The following is a 20,720-nucleotide window of genomic DNA, read 5'->3' as shown; positions in this document are numbered from 1 at the left end:
AACAACCATACCATATATTTAGTATATACTGCCCTGAGGAGCTAATGTATTTACTGCATTTTAGAGGTCGTGGATTATTTGATGATTGAATGAAGAAGGAATGAATGAATCATTGAATAGATTAACAAATAAATGAATTTACATTCAACAGTTAGATCCTTTATTTCATCTGCTTCCAACCCATTCACAAATGAATTCCTCCCTAAATGGCGTCTGAAATTTCATGTAGTGATTTTCTTAAGCCCCGACCTCGTCCACGGGCTTCTCTAGACGGACCACATGGTGGTGTTGAAAAATATTCCTTCTTCCACCTTCCAGCCACCACACAGGAAATCTCCAATGTATTGAGAGACAATCACCAGATACAATGTCAGTTGCGGATAGAACACGTTTTTTCATACACCAGTACTATGTTTTCTGAGGATTTTCACAATTAATCATAATTACATATGCTTTATTTACATGTAACTTTGAAATCATACCCACTGCTAAAACAGATAAACCTATATAAGAAGTTTATACTTTGGAAGGCTGAAGTGAGAGAACTGCTTGAGGCCAGGAGTCTGAGAAAAGCATGGGCAACATAGTGAGACCCTGGTCTCTACAAACTTTTTTTTTTTAAGTTAGCCAGATGTGGTAGTGTAAGCCTATAGTCCCAGCTACTCAAGAGGCTGAGGCAGGAGGATTGCTTGAGCCCAGAAGTTAGAGGCTGCAGTGAGCAATGATTGTGACACTACACTCCAGGCTGGGCAATAGACCAAGGCCTTGCCTCTAAAAATAAAAATAAACAAGTAAATGAAAGATTTTTACATTTAATAGTTAATAAAACAAAATGTCGACTTAAAGTAAAAGTGTTTGAGGTCGGGCGCGGTGGCTCACACCTGTAATCCCAGCACTTTGGGAGGTAAAGGCAGGTGGATGACGAGGTCAGGAGATCGAGATCATCCTGGCTAACACGGTGAAACTCCGTCTCTACTAAAAATACAAAAAATTAGCCACGAATGGTGGTGGGCACCTGGAGTCCTAGCTACTTGGGAGGCTGAGGCAGGAGAATAGCGTGAACCTGAGAGGCAGAGCTTGCAGTGAGCTGAGATTGTGCCACTGCACTCCAGCCTGGGCGACAGAGCAAGACTCTGTCTCAAAAAAAAAGTAAGTGTTTGAATAAACCTTTGAAACTAGTTGTTCCGGAATATGGCATTTAGAAGTCTTCAAACTATTTATCTGGCCAATTCTTTAAAGAAAAGAAAGTATATAGGAAGGGACTTCAGTTCTTCCTTGGTACTCACACTAGTGTAATGCACTTTTACCATGGAAAACGTTTATTAAACTCTCACACGTGTACAGCATGAACAGAATGCTGCACAAAACTCAACTGTCCCATACCTACTGATCTGATTTGGCTGTGTCCTCACCCAAATCTCATCTTGAATTCCCACATGTTGTGGGAGGGACCTGGTGGGGGATAACTGAATCATGGAGGCAGGTCTTTTCCATGTTGTTCTCATGATAATGAATAAGTCTGATGGTTTTAAAAAGAAGAGTTCCCCTGAACAAGCTTTCTCTCTCTTTGCCTGCAGCCATCCATGTAAGACGTGACTTGCTCCTCCTTGCCTTCCCCATGATTGTGAGGCTTCTCTAGCCACTTGGAACTATAAGTCCAATTAAACCTCTTTCTTTTGTAAATTGTCCAATCTCAGATATGTCTATGGACAGCATGAAACAGACTAATACACCTACCATCATCATTCTATTCCTTTTTTTTTTTTTTTAGAAAAAAGGGACTTTTTTTTGAAACAGGAATTTGCTCTGTCACCCAGGCTGGAATGCAGTGGTGTGATCATACATACATCACTGCAGCCTTGAGATCCTGGACTCAACCGATCCTCCCACCTCAGCCTCCAGAGTAGCTGGGACTACAGGTCTGCATCACCATCACTGGCTAAGAACAGGACATCTTAATGTACATTCATCAAAAGTGAGCTGACTCAATTTCTGAAAAGAAAGTAAGGCAGCAAAATTGACATACGGTAAGAAACATTTTTCTTCTGACCCTTTTGAATAAAACTTTGAGGACAGACCTGAATTTTTATAACACCACATTGTTACAAGTAGAGGGTGAAGAAAGATAAAAAATAGTTTCCTGATAGATCCTGATCTGGTCAAGTACTGGAAATGGTACATAGCAGATTGACAAGGAGAAAATGTGACTGTCACAGAAAACATTTATCAAAACCAGAAAACTGTTCTGAGCAGTTGCCCTAAGTATCTCTGTCTGAGGAGTCCAAAACAGCCTCTAGCCTTTAACACTGCAAATCACCTGAGGAGAGCAATTCTTTTCCTCCAGTCTCAAATGCTGTCATAAATTAAGCTGCATGAAAGGAAAATCTGTGCCCATGTCCTAGGCAATTGTTTCAGTGCTTGCCACCATCATCCACTGGAAGAATTTACCAGGTTCCTAACTGCACAAGTCCCTTTCTAGGTTGTGCAGTAAGATAATGAAACAAAACTGGTTCCTTGCTCTGTTAATCAATGCACATTCACCACTGCTTTGAACCAAAATACATCATGTGAAAAAAAAAAAAAAAGAAAGAAATATTGTTCATCCTCCTGCTGTGGGACAAGTAAGTACTTAATCCAGCTCAAGTGACTGGGGGTCCATATCTTTGTGAATCTCTCCAGTGACTGAGGCTTTCTGACCTTATTTATGATCTTAGTAGTCAGAAAGTGATTTTGTATTTCCAGTTGAAACTTCATTGGTACGTAGATCCTTATTTTGTCATGCATGGGCTTGAACGGAAATGGCTCTGAAATCCTATCCAGAAAGGAGCCTGCAGTTTCATGGAACAGAACCTGGTGTCTGCTCACTTCGCAGGAAGAAGGCTGCTGCTTTGCAACAGTGGTGTCTCAGGGGCTTGGAGAAGAAGCTGCAGCAACACACTGATGTAGGAGGGAAGCAGGCCCCAGCATGGAGTCCTGGAAACCACCACTGCTCTCTCTGGATTACCTGACACACCTGCCGCTGCCTTCTTTTATGCAGACTAGCTTTCTCTGCCGCTCTATCCATATGGGAGACAGACCAGCCTCCTCCACTCAATAGACCACTCTGTCAGACTAGACCCCAACTTTCTGGTGTTAACCTCGAATTGGAGGAGAGAGGAGCTGAGTGAGTTAGCAAGGATCAGGAGCCTACCCCTGGTCTAATCTACACTGCCCAGGAGGAGTGAGTTAGCAAGGATCAGGAGCCTACCCCTGGTCTAATCTACACTGCCCAGGAGGAAGATGATGCCAGTCTGGCTGCTAAGGGCCCAAACTGAGGATGTAGTGTAGGGCAGTTAAGGGGTCTTGAGTTGGGAAGACATTCCAAAGGTGTCTGCTCTGATGGTTCTCATGAAGACATGTCACGTTCTTACCTAATCTCCTCCTCCCCTAATCCTTTAACCTTCTCTGTAGAACACATGTTTGATTCCATTAATACATTTTTTATTTCCCTGGGCCTTGTTCATTTTTTCCATATCATTTTGTAAAGTTATCAAAACTGAACAGAACACGCCAACATAAGATTGGATAATGTAAGCTCTAGGAGTGTGATTACTTGTCAGTGTTTTTAGCAGAGTTAAAGTGAAGACTGAAGGGAACCAGCAATGGGAGTCCCATTTCTTGACAGAGGAATGCAATTAGAAGCATCTCTATGCAGGATAATTCTGGAAGATGCTACAGAAATGTAGATGCTTACTTAGGAGCCATTTGTGTAGGTGTATGAGGAAATGGCCACTTAGGCCTTTTATTAGTACATTTAACAAACGTTTATTGATTGAGATGCTCTGTGCACTGTGGAAGAATCACCAGAGTTCTATATGCCAAGACCACAGTGAGGGGTGGAGACATAATAACAAGCCCTGCTCCTAGAGAGCTTTCTATCTGCAAGAGCTTCAGCCACTTTCTTAAACTAGTCATGACTATGTAAAAGAGGTGACAACACTACAGGAGATGCAAGAGGACCTCCTGTAATCAGGAAAGGCTCTCAAGAGGAGGTGACACTTAGGCTGGGACCTGGATGAGGAAGGTGACAGGCATCAGATGACTGGTACTGTAATGTACTGTAGTCTGTTTCTGCTCACAAGTCCAACTTCATACATTACACTCCCGCCCCATGATGTTCCAATCAAGCGGAATTACCTTCTAGCAATAGCTGACTACATTCCCGTGCACATGCTGTCCCTTCACCTGGAATGCAAACCTCCCCTCTATTTCTGTTGTGAATGACTCCTCCAGCTGAAGAATGAACTCACCGATGTGAGAAAGGGCTCTCCAGGCACTGCAAACTGATCTTTATCATACCATACAAGCACTTCAGATTTCACCCACTTCAGTAAGTAAGGTTTTAGGGCAAGGACTGTGTCTGCCATCACTAATCTCTGCATTCTGGCACAAAGTAAAAGCTCAAAAGATTTGCTAAAATAAATGAATACAAAGGTGCATTAATAGATACCAGCTGTACAGACATTGAAAGAATCCTCCCTTATCCACGGTTTTGCTTCCCATGGTTTCAGTTATTCTTGGTCAACCATGGTCTGAAAATACTAAAAGGAAAATTCCAGAAACAAACATATCACAAGTTTTGAATTGTGTGCCATTTTGAGTTGCATGATGAAATCTTGAACCTTCCCACTTCATCCCACCCACGATGTGAATTATCCCTTTGTCCAGCATATTCACACTGTCTACACCACCTGCTCACAACTGTATAAGAAAAAATCATGTATATTGGGTTGAGTACTATCCATAGTATCCACTGGGGGCCTGGAATGCATTCTCCCTCCGATAAAGCAGGACTACTGTATTTCATTTAATCTTCATGACAATCCTAGAAACTACTTCTGTTATCTCCTTTTTTATTTTTATTTTTTATTTTTAGATAGAGTCTCACTCTGTAGCCCAGGATGGAGTGCAGTGGCACGATCTCGGCTCACTGCAACCTCCGCCTCCCGGGTTCAAGCAGTTCCCTGCCTCAGCCTCCTGAGAAGTTGGGATTACAGGCACCCACCACCATACTGGTCTAATTTTTGTATTTTTATTAGAGACAGGGTTTCACTATCGTGGCCAGGCTGGTCTTGAACTCCTGACCTCGTGATCCACCCGCCTTGGCCTCCCAAAGCTTTGGGATTACAGGCATGAGTCACCGTGCCCAGTGAAACTAGAGGCTGATAGCAGTGAACTTGTCTAGCTATGAAGCTGGGATGTGAATTCTATTTCCTCTGCTCCTCCAGACATTAAAAAAAAAAAAAACTGAGTGGACACCCCTCAGCTTACAGTAAACAGCTTACAGTAAAATGCTTAACAAACATCAATGGTGCATTTCCATGCGAATTTATGTTTGAACGCAACTAACCTGAATGTTTCCAGCTGCTGAAGGAAAGGACCAAGGCTCAAAGCTGGAGTGTTTTAACTACACTCTTTTTAATGAGATCCAGGAGGGACTTCTGAAGAGCAGCGAGAACTCTCCTTGCCCATGTCTCCTTAAAGCCTGGAAGACTTCACTTCCCTGGAGGTAAGGCCATTTCCCCATCACCACCACATGCGTACTTCAGATTTCACCTGCTCTAGTTGGAAAGCTTTTAGGGTGAGGAGGACTGTGTCTCCCATCACTTATTTCTGTATTCTTGCATGTAGTAAATGCTTTAAAAGTTTGCTAAATGAATAAATGAAAATAAAGGCACATGAATAGGTGTGAAGGATTTCTAACCCCACGGCAGATGTGAAGGGTTTATAACCCCACGGCAACGATCTGAGTGAGCTGGGGTCACCTCGTTTCCTTAAAAGATAATAGTTCTGCATTTTCATTACATCAAAACTCAGAAACTATTTACTAAATTGTTAGCATACGTAGGAATAAAATTAATTATCTGACCCAATAAAAAACGTTGTGGTCTAATGCTCAACTCACCACCCCCTCAAGCCCTCTAATTCTTTTCTTTTAAAATCTTTTCCATCTCATATTTCATATGCCAAGCTCCATTCTAGAATAAACTTTTACAACCAAATTATACATCTCTTACAAGTGGGTCATTTTTGAATTGCTGACCTGACCTTTACTATTTTAGGAGGATCAAACAGAAGTTGCTCGCCATGAATTCAATGATACTACAAGGCACTGTTCCATTTAGCACTGGTATCTACGCCAGCAACATATACTCACAGTTCAGTGTGAACTAACGGGGACACTAGGCAGATAGCCTTTCCTCATGAGCCCTTCCCCCTCACCTCATACAAACCCTTTACAACTTTTAAACCTGGAGAATCCTGAAACATGCAATTTCCTTGTCACCATGTGTGTTATTCAGTGCTCTACATTTTCAGCTTGAACTAGAAAACCTCCACCCAGATAAACTGGGATTTATTCAGTAACCTGTATGTTCCTGCCCCAGGTTCACATTGCCAATGGTGGGTGGAGTGGGTTAGAGACAGTCGGTCTTTTAAAACTGACCCTCTCTCCATTCTACAAATGACTTAAAACTCAATCCATTCACATTCTGAAAAAAATCATTTAAATCCCAACATACCAGAAACTGTAGTGAATAATAGTGGACATGCAATATAGTGTATAAATCTACTCAAATGATAATTGCACCTCCTGTTAAGCAACAAGCATGACCCCCTTCAAGAAAGCTATTCCTAAAATGTTTTGGGGTCTTTTTTGTTTCCCCAGAAAAGGATTTAAGAGTTCACTATTTGAAAACATTCTTTAGGGAAACCTTTTGGAAAGTGAAACATCCTGCCCACCCTTAGAATGTCTGTGTTCTAATGCAGGTTTGTGTTGACCTGTATTTCTAGATGAAGGCACACCTGGACAGTGCCTCTTCCAGCACTTCTCTCTCTACTCTGACATACACTGAATGCTAGAAAAGGTTTGCTAAATGAATAAATGAAAACAAAGGAGTATTCATAGATGTTCCTTCATCCTGCAGCAGAGCCTCTATCTGGAAACTCCAAGATATGTTCCTTCCATCATCCCTGTGTAGAAATGCCAGTGGCTGCCCCACCCTATCAGAGGCCTGGGGCTGGCTGTCCACTATACAGATTTTTCCTGGTCTTTGATTCTCCTCCTCCCTTCTCTGGGCATCTCCTCCCTAATCGGCATCCACCCCAGAGAAATGAGAAAGGAAAAAGAAGCAGAAGATGTTTTAAACAGTCATTTCTCTTCTACTGGGGCAAAAGTAGGGAAGAAAAGGAAGTTATTAAAAGAAACTGTTCAGAGTCTCCTGAATTCTAAAGCACATCCTACAGGGTGTCAATTTATGATGACTGGTTGTGGAATCATGCCAGCTGCAGAAGGAACAGGCTCTTCCAAATCTTCAGAAGACACTTGTACTGCCAGTGGTGATGATTACTCGATCTGGCCATCCTGAAAACCTAAAAAGTGGCCCAGGAAGAAAGGTGAAGGAAGGAGAGGGTCAGGAGTTTGTAAGGTAGGCCTGTGTGTTTAGCATTACTGGGCAGCAAAACAGAGTTCTACTGCAGCACAAATTTGGGGGCTACCCTAAACAAGTGGGTCTTAACTAAAGGCTGCCCCCCCCATGGGATACTGTGGTTGCTACAACTTCAGGGGCAGGGTGGTAAGCTACTGACATCTAACAGGCAGAGGTCAGAGATACTGCTGAACATCCTACAACGTACAGGACAGCTCCCTACAACAAATACTTATACAGCACCACGGGTTAATAGTGCTGAGACTGAGAAACCCTGGGCTAAACCAAAGCTTATCACCAAGAATTCTGGTCCAGTCTGTGGTTCAGGAAGCACTTGTGATGGAAGAACCAGGAAAGAGTAAAGCAATTCCACGTAACAGGAAGTCAGCATGAAGAAGTAAATGATACAAATCACTACAGAGGCACATTCAAAGTTCCCTGTCCCAGAGGTCAATATTTCAGGCAGCAGCCATCCATCTATTCAACAAATATTTATTGAGCCCCTCCTGTGGCCCAGGTGCTTTCTGGGCCCTGGATTCACTCACAGATGATAATTTGAAGAATTCCCAGGAATACTGCCAAGTGGTTTGGTTCAAAAACATGGAATGTGGAGCTTGGAGGACTTTTGCCACTGTGAAGAGGAACTGGGCCCTTCCCGCTTACTTGTTTATAGTTTAATTCTCAGTTGAATGTTTCATAAAAGCCATCCCTTTCAGACCTAGGAGCCTTTGGGATTTTTAAAAAAGAATCCGAGGCTGGGCGCGGTGGTCCGTGCCTGTAATCTCAGTACTTTGGGAGGCCAAGGCGGGCGGATCACGAGGTCAGGAGTTTGAGACCAGCCTGACCAACACGGTGAAGCCCTGTGTCTACCAAAAATATAAAAATTAGCCAGGCATGGTGGTGGGGACCTGTAATCCCAGCTACTCAGGAGGCTGAGGTAGGAGAATCGCTTGAACCTGTGAGGCAGAGGTTGCAGTGAGCCGAGATTGTGCCACTGTACTCTAGCCTAGGCGACAGAGCAAAACTCTTTCTAAAAAAAAAAAAAAAAAAAAAAGAAACTATTCTTGGGGTAAGTTGGATAAATTTTAAGCCAGGCACGGTGGCTCATGACTGTAATCCCAGCACTTTGGGAGGCCAAGGCGGGCAGATCACGAGATCAGGAGTTTGAGACCAGCCTGGTCTCAAAACCAGCCTGGTTTCACATAGTGAAACCCCATCCTTACTAAAAATAACAAAAAATTAGCCAGGCGTGGTGGTGCTAGTCCCAGCTACTTGGGAGGCTGAAGCAGGAGAATGGCTTGAAGCTGGGAGGCAGAAGTTGCAGTGAGCTGAGATCACGACATTGTACTCCAGCCTGGGTGACAGAGTAAGACTCTGTCAAAAAAAAAAAAAAAATTCCTTTACAAAATTCTCTTGTCTAGAGAGAAACTTGTGAATCCAAATGATTGAGTTGAGAATACTGAGCAAAGGTAATTTCTGTACTGTTCACAATTACCTCATTTATCTTAACAACCCAATCAGAATCTAAAAATGAAGAGGATACAAATGAACATTGGGTCATTCAAATGATTTATTCTGCTACAAGGGCAAGTGACTTACATCTCTCAAAGAGTCTAGAAACTTTCAATGGCAATTCCTTCAGTTAGAACATAGATAAATACTTTGAAAGATGACTGAAAGGTGACATAATAGCTTGGAGCTTCCATAACTCACTCTGGAGATCATGAGAATTTTTTTTTTTTGGTAACCATCATCTCTCCCCATTTGTAGAGTACAATTACCAACCAACAAATAAAGCAACTAGGTGACGCCTACAGGTAATAGATAAGCCTCTTCATTATTATTAATTGAGTAGAAATGGCAAACAGCAAAAGTTCTGCCTTAAAACCTGTTTTGGGCCGGGTGCAGAGGCTCATACGTATAATCCCAGCACTTTGGGAGGCCAAGGTGGGTGGAAAACCTGAGGTCAGGAGTTTAAGACCAGCCTCGGCCGGGCGCGGTGGCTCAAGCCTGTAATCCCAGCACTTTGGGAGGCCGAGACGGGCAGATTACGAGGTCAGGAGATCGAGACCATCCTGGCTAACACAGTGAAACCCCGTCTCTACTAAAAAATGCAAAAAAATAGCCGGGCGTGGTGGTGGGCGCCTGTGGTCCCAGCTACTCGGGAGGCTGAGACAGGAGAATGGCGGGAACCCGGGAGGCGGAGCTTGCAGTGAGCCGGGATCGCACCACTGCACTCCAGCCTGGGCGACAGAGCGAGACTCCCTCTCAAAAAAAAAAAAAAAAAAAAAAAAAAAAAAAAAAAGGCCAGCCTCGCCAACATAGTGAAACCTCATCTCTACTGAAAATACAAAAATTAGCTGGATGTGGTGGTGCACGTCTGTAATCCTAGCTACGCAGGAGGCTGAGGCAGGAGAATCGCTTAAACTCAGGAAGTGGAGGTTGCAGTGAGCCAAGATCGCAGCACCGCACTCCACACTCCAGCCTGGGTGACAGAGTGAGACTCCTTCTCAAAAACCAAACCAAAACAAAACAAATAAACAAAAAAACAAAAACAAAAACAAAAACCTCTTTTGCTACATGAATATATTAATAAAACATTACCCTCTCTAAATTTAAACATAACACCTAATCAATTCACCAAAATGTCAGTTGTTACCTAAAGCGTTATAGTAACAAGGAAATACCTTGGAATAAAGAAGAATCCTCACAGGAATAGAGGAAGTGGAATGAGTTCATTTGATTCATATTCAGTGATCACTGTAGCCTTGCCTGCTAATATTTACTCTTCCAATGAAGCCTCAGAGAGAGGCATTTAAGAATACCTCCAGTGATGCCAGGGACTCCATTTCCACATGGCTCTTCTCTTAATTACAAAATATGTTTGTACTGAACAGTCATCACTGCCGTAAGCTCTCTGCCAAGTCCCCAAATCACAAACCTTGGTGATAACTTCCACAAAGCACATGCAGCCAGTCACAAATAGATTTATAAAGATAAAACCTTTTTATGACTTCAAGCACTAAAGAGATGACTTTATGAAGGCTGTCATTTATACCACTGTCTTTTGTTATTAAGGAAGCAGAAAATGGAAATAAGAATAGAAAATTGCTATTTTCTAACAGAAATTTAGAAAGCAGAAATAAAAATTGAGTGTTCCATCCATGCCCATAAGAAATATGGTTTCCGATGGGGTTTAATTTTTGTTATCCCATGCCCAGGGTTTTCCAACCAAAAAGAGAATTTGGCCCCTTGTCTTCCTTTTGTAATCAGCTACAATTTTAGCAGCAGAGGCAAGAGATTGGAAGAGATACAGAAAATTTTTTAAAGGCTTATACCCAATGAAATGCAGTCTTTTAAAAGCTGCATGAAAGCAAAACATTCAAATCCTGTTTCTTCCTGCAAATAATTTAAAACTAACCAGCTCACTGCTAGCATACCACTGACCTTTGCCTTGGACTCGAAGGTTTTAGGAATAATCTAAAGATAGACATTTTTTTTTAGTGATGAATATTATTAAATTACAAACGCCCGTTTTTCCCCCTAAAGACCAATAAAGAATGTTTCAATTTTAAGCAATAAAAGGTAGAAAAAAACTCAAAATCAACAAGCTATTAATCTAGTCTTTATTTCAAATGAAAGAAGTCAAGGCCCATTTCTCATACTGACTGAGGTGGCAAATGGCAATCCTTTATGTCAAACTACAGTGATGACACCACCTAATTATGGTTATATTTATAGATATCTGGACTTCATCATAATCAACCTCTCTCTTGCAAAGTGAGAAAAAGAAATGTACATCAAATTAGTCCTGGTGACATAAGATAATGTCTGTCTAACTGATCATAGCATCCTCAAAGCCATTAGCTGGGACCCACTGGCCGAAAACCATTTCAGCTTCTCCACCTGACACCAAACATTCATCTTGCTTGGACCAACACCACTAACTAGAGAGATCCCTATAGAACCTCCTTACTGACGACCGATAAAATCCAGGGGAAAAGGGCGTGAACAGCATCTAAAATGAAGACCCCAAGAATTGTTCTCTATCATCTGGACTAGGAGATGCAAGGAAGAGTTAAAATCCTGGCTACCTAAATCAGTATCTCCAGCTGAGCCTGGTGAGACCTGACCCAGGACCCTGTGAGACTTTCTGATCCGCGGGGCGGGGAAGCTACACTGTCCGGGATACTTTGAGTTTCTGATCTGTTTCCCACGGTCTGCCACATAAGAGTGTCCCCAACATTTGGAGGTGGAGGGATAAGGATACAGAGAGATCCTGTGTGTGGGAGAAGAAGGAGTGTAAGAGAACGCATCAGAAAGCCTCAGAGGTCCAGGAGAACTCCGTCTCCAGGCCTCTTCCTCAAAGTTGCAAACCTGGGTCTGTATCAGCAGGCAGGGCGGGAGGGGGTGGCTGGACGCCTGGCTGCATGTGCTCCCCGAGGCTGCTGTGACAATGGTAACGAGACGGACCGGCGGACGAGGAAAATGACGGGAGGGGGTCTTACTTTTGCAGCTCGTTGCCCAGGGCTGGTAGCCATAGTAGCCAGTGATGCGCAGGATCCGCTCCTCGATGGACGTGAGCCCCACGGGCCCGCTGGTGAGATCTTCCACGGAGCGCGACCATTTCAGATCCTCCTTAATCGCCTCGTCCACCACCAAGTACTTGAGCTGCCGGAGCTGGGGGCTGATGTCGGACAGTCTCCGGGGGCTGACGTCCGGTGACCGCCTCATGCCACTGAGGTCGCAGGCGCCACGGGCAGGTGGGTGGACACGGGGAGCGTGGACAGAGAGGAAGGGATTCGTGAGGAGCAGATCTCAGGGCGAGAGCAAGAGCGCGGCCGGCGCCCTCCGGGGGCGAGCGCCGCGGCAGAGCCCGCGCTGCTCCCTTCCCGCCGCCACTCACCCACTTCCCCCGGCAGCTGTCCCCAGTGCCCTATCCTGGGCGCCTCGGGCCAGTGCGGGTTGTAGCGAGTGGCGAGGGAAAGAATGACTGAAACTTCCCGAGCAGCTCCGCCGCGCGCGCCGCCCTTCCCCGAGCCCCACACTGCCCAGGGTCCCAGCTGCGAAAGGCCACCCCCGGGGCTCCGGCCTCCCGCCCGCCGGCTCGCTCACCCACGCCCGGGGCTCTACTCACACAGCGATGCTCTTTCCCCTGGGTGCGCCGCTGGGAAACTCTCGGATCCCCATAGGCAAAGACAGAGTGGGGCCGGCAGCTCCCAGACTTGAGGCGGAGGGGCCGCGGGCCGGAGCTCCCTGCAGCCGCTAGCCGGGGGAGACTGGGGTGCGCTGCCCACCGAGGGTCCGCGCAGCGCGGGTCGCCCCGGGCCGCTTTGTGCGCGCCCGCGCGGTCTGTCCCCGAGCGCCTCCGCGGCGTGCCGCACGATGCAGGCGCGGCGGCTCAGCCCGGAGACTCCAGGCCGGCCCGAGCGCTCGCTGCAACGACCCGGCAGCCGAGGCAGCGCCGCGCCCCACGCCCGTCACCGTCGCCGCCGCCCTAGCACACCGCGGGCGTGAGTCTCGCCGAGCCCGGGAGAGCCCTCTCAGCTGTGCGCTCTCGAGGCACCTGGTCGGGAGGGGAGGCGTCGGGTCGGGGCGCACAGGAGGGCCAGGCGGGGGCGCTGCTGCCCACCTCCCACCTTCCGGGCGTGCGCTCGGCCCCGGAACCCGTACCTCGCGCCCGCGCTCCGCGTGGCAGCCTTGGGGCACGGGACGCGCTCCTCTGCCCCTCTCTTTTGACTCAAACCCTGCTGCTCCTGGTTCAGTACTTTCTCTCTCTCTCTGTATGTATTTATGTGTCTGTCTCTCTCTCTCTCTAAAGTAGCAAAACTACTTGGAAAGAAAGAAACCTGGTTCCGCGCTCAGCATGCCTAGTGAATAAATGGCGTTTCATAGACAACGCTGAGACACAAAATGTATTAATCTACTACGCTGTGGGGATGTCTCAGTCAGACCTGGTCCTCAGAGAGCTTACTTTCCCACTGATGATGCAATTACGAAATCAGTTATCTCTTCATAGATTTCCATTTTAAAAGCTTCTCATGTTTTTCCTTACCACCCCACCGCCCCCAACGGCCAAAAGACATTCTCTCCAGACTACCTAATCACCTTTCGTAATATTATTTTTCATCGGGGCAATTTTAGGAAAGACAGAAGTATGTGGAAAAGAAAATACCCATTATCCAGCCAAAAACGACGACTTTCAATTATAAACGTATTCTCTTCCAGGCTTTTTTCCAATGCAAAATACAGTTGTCCCAAAAATCGGAATGAAATTGTACACACTACTTTATGTACTGCTTTTTTATATTAAAATCATATTGTGTAGCAGCAAACTATGAATAGAAGGGAACTTTCTCAACTTGAAAAAGAACATTTACAAAAGCGTACAGTTAACACCATGCTTAATGGTGAGAAACTAGAAACTTTCCTGTTAAAATAAGGAGTAGGGCAAGTATGTCTCTACTCAGCAATCCTTTTCAGCATCGTACTGAAAGTCCTAGCTAATGAAATTAGACAAGAAAAGGAAATTAAAAGTATACGTATTGTGAAGGAAAAGGTAAAAGAAAACTATCTTTGCAGCTGACGTGACTGTTGATGTAGAAAAATCTCAGTTGACAAAAAAAAAAAAAATCCCTCCTGTTGCTAATAAGCAATTATACAAGGATAATTGAAGGATACAGCAATTATACAAGGATAATTGAAGGATACAAAATTAATGTGCAAAAGTCAACTGCTTTTCTATATACCAGCAATGAACAATGGGAATTTGAAATTAAAAACACAGTACTATTTATATTAGCACACCACTCTAATGAAATATTTAGGTACAAATCTAATAAATATGTACACTATCTATATGAGAGAAGCTACAAAACTGTGACAAAAGAAATCAAAGAACTAAATAAATAGAGAGAGATTTTGTGTTCATGGATGGAAAAATTTAATACTGTTAAGAAATCAGTTCTTCCCAACTTCATCTATAGATTCAAAGTAATTCCAATCAGAATCCCAAGAGGTTATTCTGTGACTATCACAAACTGATTCTCAAGTTTATATGAAAAGGTAAAAGACTCATAATAGCCAACACAATATTAAAGGAGAAGAACAAAGTCTGAGGACTGATATTGCCCAGATTCAAGACTTAATATAGTTACAGTAATCAAGACAGTGTGGTATTGGTGAAAGAGCAGACAAATAGATTAATGGAACAGAATAGAGAGGCGAAGATAGACCCACATACAGTCAAGTGATCTTTGACAATGAGCAAAAGAAATTTAATGGAGAAAAGGTCATCTTTTCAACAAATGGTGCTATAACAACTAGACATCTACTCACCACCAAAAAAAAAAAAAAAAAAAAAAAGAAGAAGAAGAAGAAAGAAAGAGAAAAAAAGAAAAAAAGCTGGATACATAGATACAGACCTTACACCTTTCACAAAAATTAACTCAAAATAGATCATAGACCTAAATATAAAATGCAAAACTATAAAACTCTTAGAAGATAAAAAGGAGAAAACCCAGGTGACCTTGGGTTTATAAATGACATTTTAGATACAACATCAAAGGCATGATCCATGAAAGTAAAAATTGATATTCGTTAAGATTAATAACTTCTGCTCTGTAAAAGACACTGTTAGAACAATGGGAAGAAAAGCTGCGGACCAATAGAAAGTATGTCAAATCGTATACATGATTAAGAACTGTTATAAAAAATAAGAATAATTAGAACTCAACAATAAGAAACAATAAGAAGTAAGAAAATGATCCCAACTAAAAAATTGGCAAAAATAATTGAACAAACATTATCACTAGAGATGATACACGGATGGTAAATCAGCACATGAAAAGATGTTCCACATCATACATCATTAGGGAATTACAAATTAAGACAACAAAGATGTATTGCTGCACACCTACTAGAATGAATAAAATCCCAAACCCTGACAACATCAAATGCTGGCAGGATGTGGAACCACAAGAACTCTCTCATTCATTGCTGGTGGGAATGCAAAATGGTACAGCACTTTGGTAGACAGTTTGAGTTTCTTACAAAATGATTCATACTCTTACTATGCAACCCATCAGTTGTGCTCCTTGATATTTACCTGAATGAGTTCAAAACTTAAGTCCACATAAAAATCTGCACACAAATGTTTATAGGAACTTTTTTCATAATTGCCAAGATGTCCTTCAGTAGCTGAATGAATAAACACACTGTGGTACATCCACACAATAGAATATTCAGTTCAGTGATAAAATGAGCTATCAAGCTGCAAAAAGACATGAAGGAAATTGAAAACTTATTCCCAAGTGAAAGAAACCAGTCTGAGAAAGGCAAAACTATGGAGATAGTATAAAGATCATTGGTTCCCAAGGGTTGGGGAGAGGATGGGATGAACACGCAGAATATAGAGGATTTTTAGGGCAGTGGACTGATTTTTTATAGTACTGTAGTGGTAGATATATATCATTATACATTTGTCAAAACTCAATGGATGCACAACTCTAAGAGTTAACCCTAATGTAAACTATAGACTTTGGGTGATAGTGATGTGTCAATGTTGGCTCATTATTTGCAACGAATGTACCACTGGTGCAGGATGTTGATGTGGGTGGAGAGAAGCTGTGGGTGTGTGACAGGGGGAAGGTATTTAAAAACTTTCTGTACTTTCTCCTCAAATTTGCTGTGAACCTGAAATTGTTCTAAAAAAAAAAGTCTATTTTAAAAATTTCATTATGCTGCTTTTCTATGTCACTATGTTCTTCTAAAATATTTTCCAGTTTTATTAAGGTTAAGTGACAAATAGAAGTTATATATACTTACAGTGTACAACATGATGTTTTGACATATGAATACACTGTGAAATGATTAAATCAAACTAATTATCATATCAGACACCTCAAACACTTAACATTTTTTTTTGTTAAGATAACATGTAAGACTTACTCTATGAACAGTTTTCAAGTATGCATACATTATTGTTAACCATACTCACATGCTGTATGTTAGAACTTTAGATCTTATTCACCCTGGCCAAATGAAACCTTGTGCACTTTGACCAACATCTTCCCATTCCTCCTCATAGTCACAGCTTCTAGCAATCACCATTCTGCTCTCCGCTTCTATGAGTTCAACTTTTTAAAATGTTCCGCTTGTAAATGAGATCATGTAGTATTTGTCTTTCCGTGCCTGGCTTACTTAGCATGATGTCCTTCAGGCTTATCCAAGTTGTTGCAAATGACAGGATTGTCTTTTTTTTTTTTTTTTTTGAGACTGAAGAGTATTTCATTGCGCGTGTGTGTATAAATACATGTGTATATATAATATTTTATTTATCCATTCATCCATCGATTGGCACTTAGGATGATTTCATAACTTGACTATTGTGAACAGTGCTGCAATAAACATAGGAGTGCAGATATCTCTTGATGTACTGCTTTCATTTCCTGTGGATATATTCCCAGAAGTGGGTTTGCTGGATCATATGGTAGTTTTATTTTTAGTTTTTTCAGTTACCTGCATACATTTTCCCATAATGGCTGTATTAATTGACATTCCCACCAACAGTGTATAAGAGTTCCCTTTTCTCCACAGCCTCACCAATACTTGTTTTTCTTTTGTCCTTTTGAAGAAAGCCATTTTAAAAGGTGTGAGGTGATATTTCATTGTCATTTTAATTTTCATTTCTCTTATAATTACTGATATTGGGTATTTTTTCACATACCTGTTGGCCATTTGTATGTCTTCTTTTGAGAAATGTCTATTTCTGTCCTTTGTCTACTTTTTTAAAAATTGGGTTTTGTCGCTACTGAGTTTTTGTGTTCCTTATGTATTTTGGTGATTAACCTCTTATCAGATATATGGTTTACAAGTATCTTCCTTCATTCCTTATGTTGTCTCTTCACTCTGTTGATTATTTCCTTTGGTGTGCAGAAACCTTTCAGTTTGATGCAATCCTATTTATCTATTTTTGCTTTTGCTGAGTGTGCTTTGGGAGTCGTATCCAAAAAATTGTGAAGTGAAGAGTTGATTTTTTTAAAAAAAAGCAAAATTGACAAAGCTTTAGCTAGACAATCTAGAACAAAGAGAGAATACTCAAGTAAATCAGAACTGAAAAAGGAAGCATTGCAACTGATACCATAGAAATACAAAGTATCTTAAGAAGCTACTATGAACAACTATACACTAACAAACTGGATAACCTAGAAAAAAATGGATAAGTTCCTAGAAGCATACAACTACCCAGACTAACTAATAAAGACATAGAAAATCTGAATAGGCCTATAATTAGTAAGAAGATTGAACCAGTAATTAAAATCCTCCCAAGAAAGAAAAGTCCAGGACCTAATGGCTTCACTGATGAATTCTGAAAAACATTTAAGAATGAGTTAATGCCAAAACTTCTCAAACTCTTCCAAAAACTTGAAGAGAAGGGAAGACTTTCGAATTTATTTGAAGAAGCCAGCTTACCGTAATACTGAAGCCAGAGAAGAAGGCAACAAAAAAGGAAAACTATAGACCAATATCCCTGATGAACGTAGATGCAAAAGTCCTCAACAAAACACTGTCAAACCAAATTCAACAGCATATTGAAGGGATCTTACACCATGATTAAGTGGGATTTATCCCTGGGATGCAAGAATTGATTAATATACACAAATCATTGTGATATACCACATCAACAGAGTGAAGGACACAAAACCATATGATCATCTTATTAAATGTAGAAAAAGCACTTGACAAAATTAAATATCCTTCCATGATAAAAAGCTCTCAACAAATTAGGCATAAAAGGAATATATCTCAGCATAATAAAATCCATGTATAAAGCCCACAGTTAACATTATACTCAATGATGAAAAGTTAAAAATGTTTCCTCTAAGATTTGGAACAAGACAAAGATGTCACTCTCATCACTTTTATTCAGTATAGTACTAGAAGTCCTAGTGAGATCAACTGGACAAGAAAAGAAACAAAAGAAATCCAAATTGGAAAGAATGGAGTAAAATTGTCTTTTTTGGCAGATGACATTATCTCATATATATATATATAAAATATATCATATATATGATATATATATATCTCCCTAAAATCTCCAACAAAAAACTATTAGAACTAATAAATGAATTCAATAAAGTTACAGGAGACAAAATCAACATACAAAAATCAATTTCTTTCCTATACACCATACACTATCTACAAAGATATGAAAAAATATTTCAAGAAATAAATCCCATTTATAATAGCTACCAAAAAATTTAAAAAATTTAGGAGTAAATTTAACCAAAGATGTAAAAGATTTGTTTGCTGATTTTAAAACATTGATGAAAGAAATTTAAGGTGACACAAATAAATGGAAATATATCCCATGTCCATGGATTGGAAGATTAGTATTGTTAAAATGTCTATAGCACCCCAAGCTATCCACAGATTCAATGCAATCCCTGTCAAAATTCCAATGACATTTTTTACAAAATAGAAAAAACAATCTTGAAATTTGTGTGGAACCATGTAAGACCCTGAATAGCCAAAGCAATCTTGAGCAAAAACAATGAAGGTGGAGGCATCACACTAAATGAGTTCAAAATGCACTGCAAAGCTATAGCAATCAAAACAGCATGCTACTGCCATGAAAACAGACCTATACCCTAATGGAACAAAAGTAAGAGCCCAGAAATAAACAGGCACATTTAGTCAAATGATCTTTGGCAAAGATGCTAAGAACATACAATGGGGAAAGAAAAGTCTCTTCAATAAATGGTATTGGGAAAACCGGATAACCACATGCAGAAGAATGACATTTGACCCTTATTTCACACCTTGTACAAAAATCAACTCAAGATGGATTGAAGACAAACATAAGACCTGACACTATCAAACTCATAGAAGAAAGCACACGGAGAAATCTTGACATTGTTCTGGGTAGTGATTTTTTTGGATAAAATATTCTCATTTGCTGTATTGTTATTGTATAACTGTTATAATAATAAAACTACAAAGCCATTATTTTAAAAGTAACAAGTAATACCTGGATGTATAAATTAAAAATAAGATCCTCCATAATTTTACACAAATTTTACTCTTCTTTTTGTGAGATCCTTAGAAATAAGGTGCTCTCTCTCTCTTTCTGTGTGTATGTGCGAATGCATGCACACTTTCGTGTGTGCCAGAAAGCTTTTAATCCCTTTTTCTGAGACGTAGGACAAGACTCCTTTTTTCCTTATACCTGAAGTATCTCATCTTCAGCAAGTCTTGAACTATTACAAAGAACACCTTATCAAATGTTTCTCAGAGCATCCTTAGGGGATCATTGAGCACAACCTGACATGAGATCACTCATGACAGTCGTTTAAATGCTGATTCTGAATCATCACCTCTCAATGTGGGCATGCGAGCTGTAAATTTCATTGAATTCCCCAGACAAACTTTATGCACACTAATGTTTGAGAACCACTAATGTAAACAATGACTGAAGTTTTTTAGCTCAAAATCTTCCCCTTGCTTTTAAAATCCCATTGTGTAAACTTTTGGTAAGATTCAGGCCTAACCAGAATATAGGCCTCTCCCCATTTAATCACCACATTCTGTCTCTTAGGCTGCCGTAACTCTGGGTAAGGTCTGTAACCTTTCTATCAGTTCCCTCATCAATATAAAAGGGAAGACCTTGTAAGACTGTTGTAAAGATACAATGAATTAATACATGTAAAGTGCTTAGCACATGCCCTGTACTCAATAGATCTGAGCTAATATAATTAGCAGTGCAGCTAAAGATTGACTTCGGCTTTTTGACAGCCACATGAAACTGTTGACTCATACCCAAGTTTCATGTTGACTAAAATCCCTATTTAAATTTTACATGTGCAGTTGCTAAGCCACATCAATCTCCTCTCCCTTTTTAAAAATAAATAGCTTGGGGTTTGGAATCAAATACAATGGCTTAAATACTGGCTTCTCCACTCACCAGCTGGATAAACTGGGAAATGTATTTAACTCCTCCAATCCTCATTTTTCACATCAATCTCAAATAGTTATTATAAAGATTAAATGAGTTGAACAATTAAGAAGTTAGCACAGTGCAGAGTCTGAGTTTAGTGCTCAGTAAATATTGCAATGATCATTATTGTCACTTCTATAACATTTCCACTTGTCAAATGTAGCCATTTCCATAACATCTCAGGAAGCTTCTGGATCTGGACTTTGTCAGCCATTGCAATTACTGCCGCTGCTACCACCAAATGCTACAGGGGAACC

At 41.3% G+C, this 20,720-nt stretch overlaps 1 protein-coding gene across 1 annotated transcript in view; it reads right to left on the bottom strand.

Annotated features, from left to right (window-relative positions):
* Positions 1-13,181, bottom strand: part of SLC35F3 (solute carrier family 35 member F3) — a 411,421-nt gene extending 398,240 nt beyond the window's left edge. Inside the window, exons 1-2 of the mRNA XM_007989822.3 lie at positions 12,604-13,181; positions 11,975-12,204 (exon numbers count right to left, since the gene is read on the bottom strand). Coding sequence (XP_007988013.1) covers positions 11,975-12,204; positions 12,604-12,656 — 283 coding nt within the window. The 5' untranslated portion in view covers positions 12,657-13,181. The remainder of the gene's footprint in view (positions 1-11,974; positions 12,205-12,603) is intronic.
* Positions 13,182-20,720: the final 7,539 nt, after the last annotated feature.

This window comes from Chlorocebus sabaeus, chromosome 25, assembly GCF_047675955.1.
Source record: "Chlorocebus sabaeus isolate Y175 chromosome 25, mChlSab1.0.hap1, whole genome shotgun sequence".
NCBI lineage: Eukaryota > Metazoa > Chordata > Mammalia > Primates > Cercopithecidae > Chlorocebus > Chlorocebus sabaeus.
The sequence above is the reverse complement of the archived record's forward strand: the minus strand, read 5'-3'. Positions and strand labels throughout refer to the sequence as shown.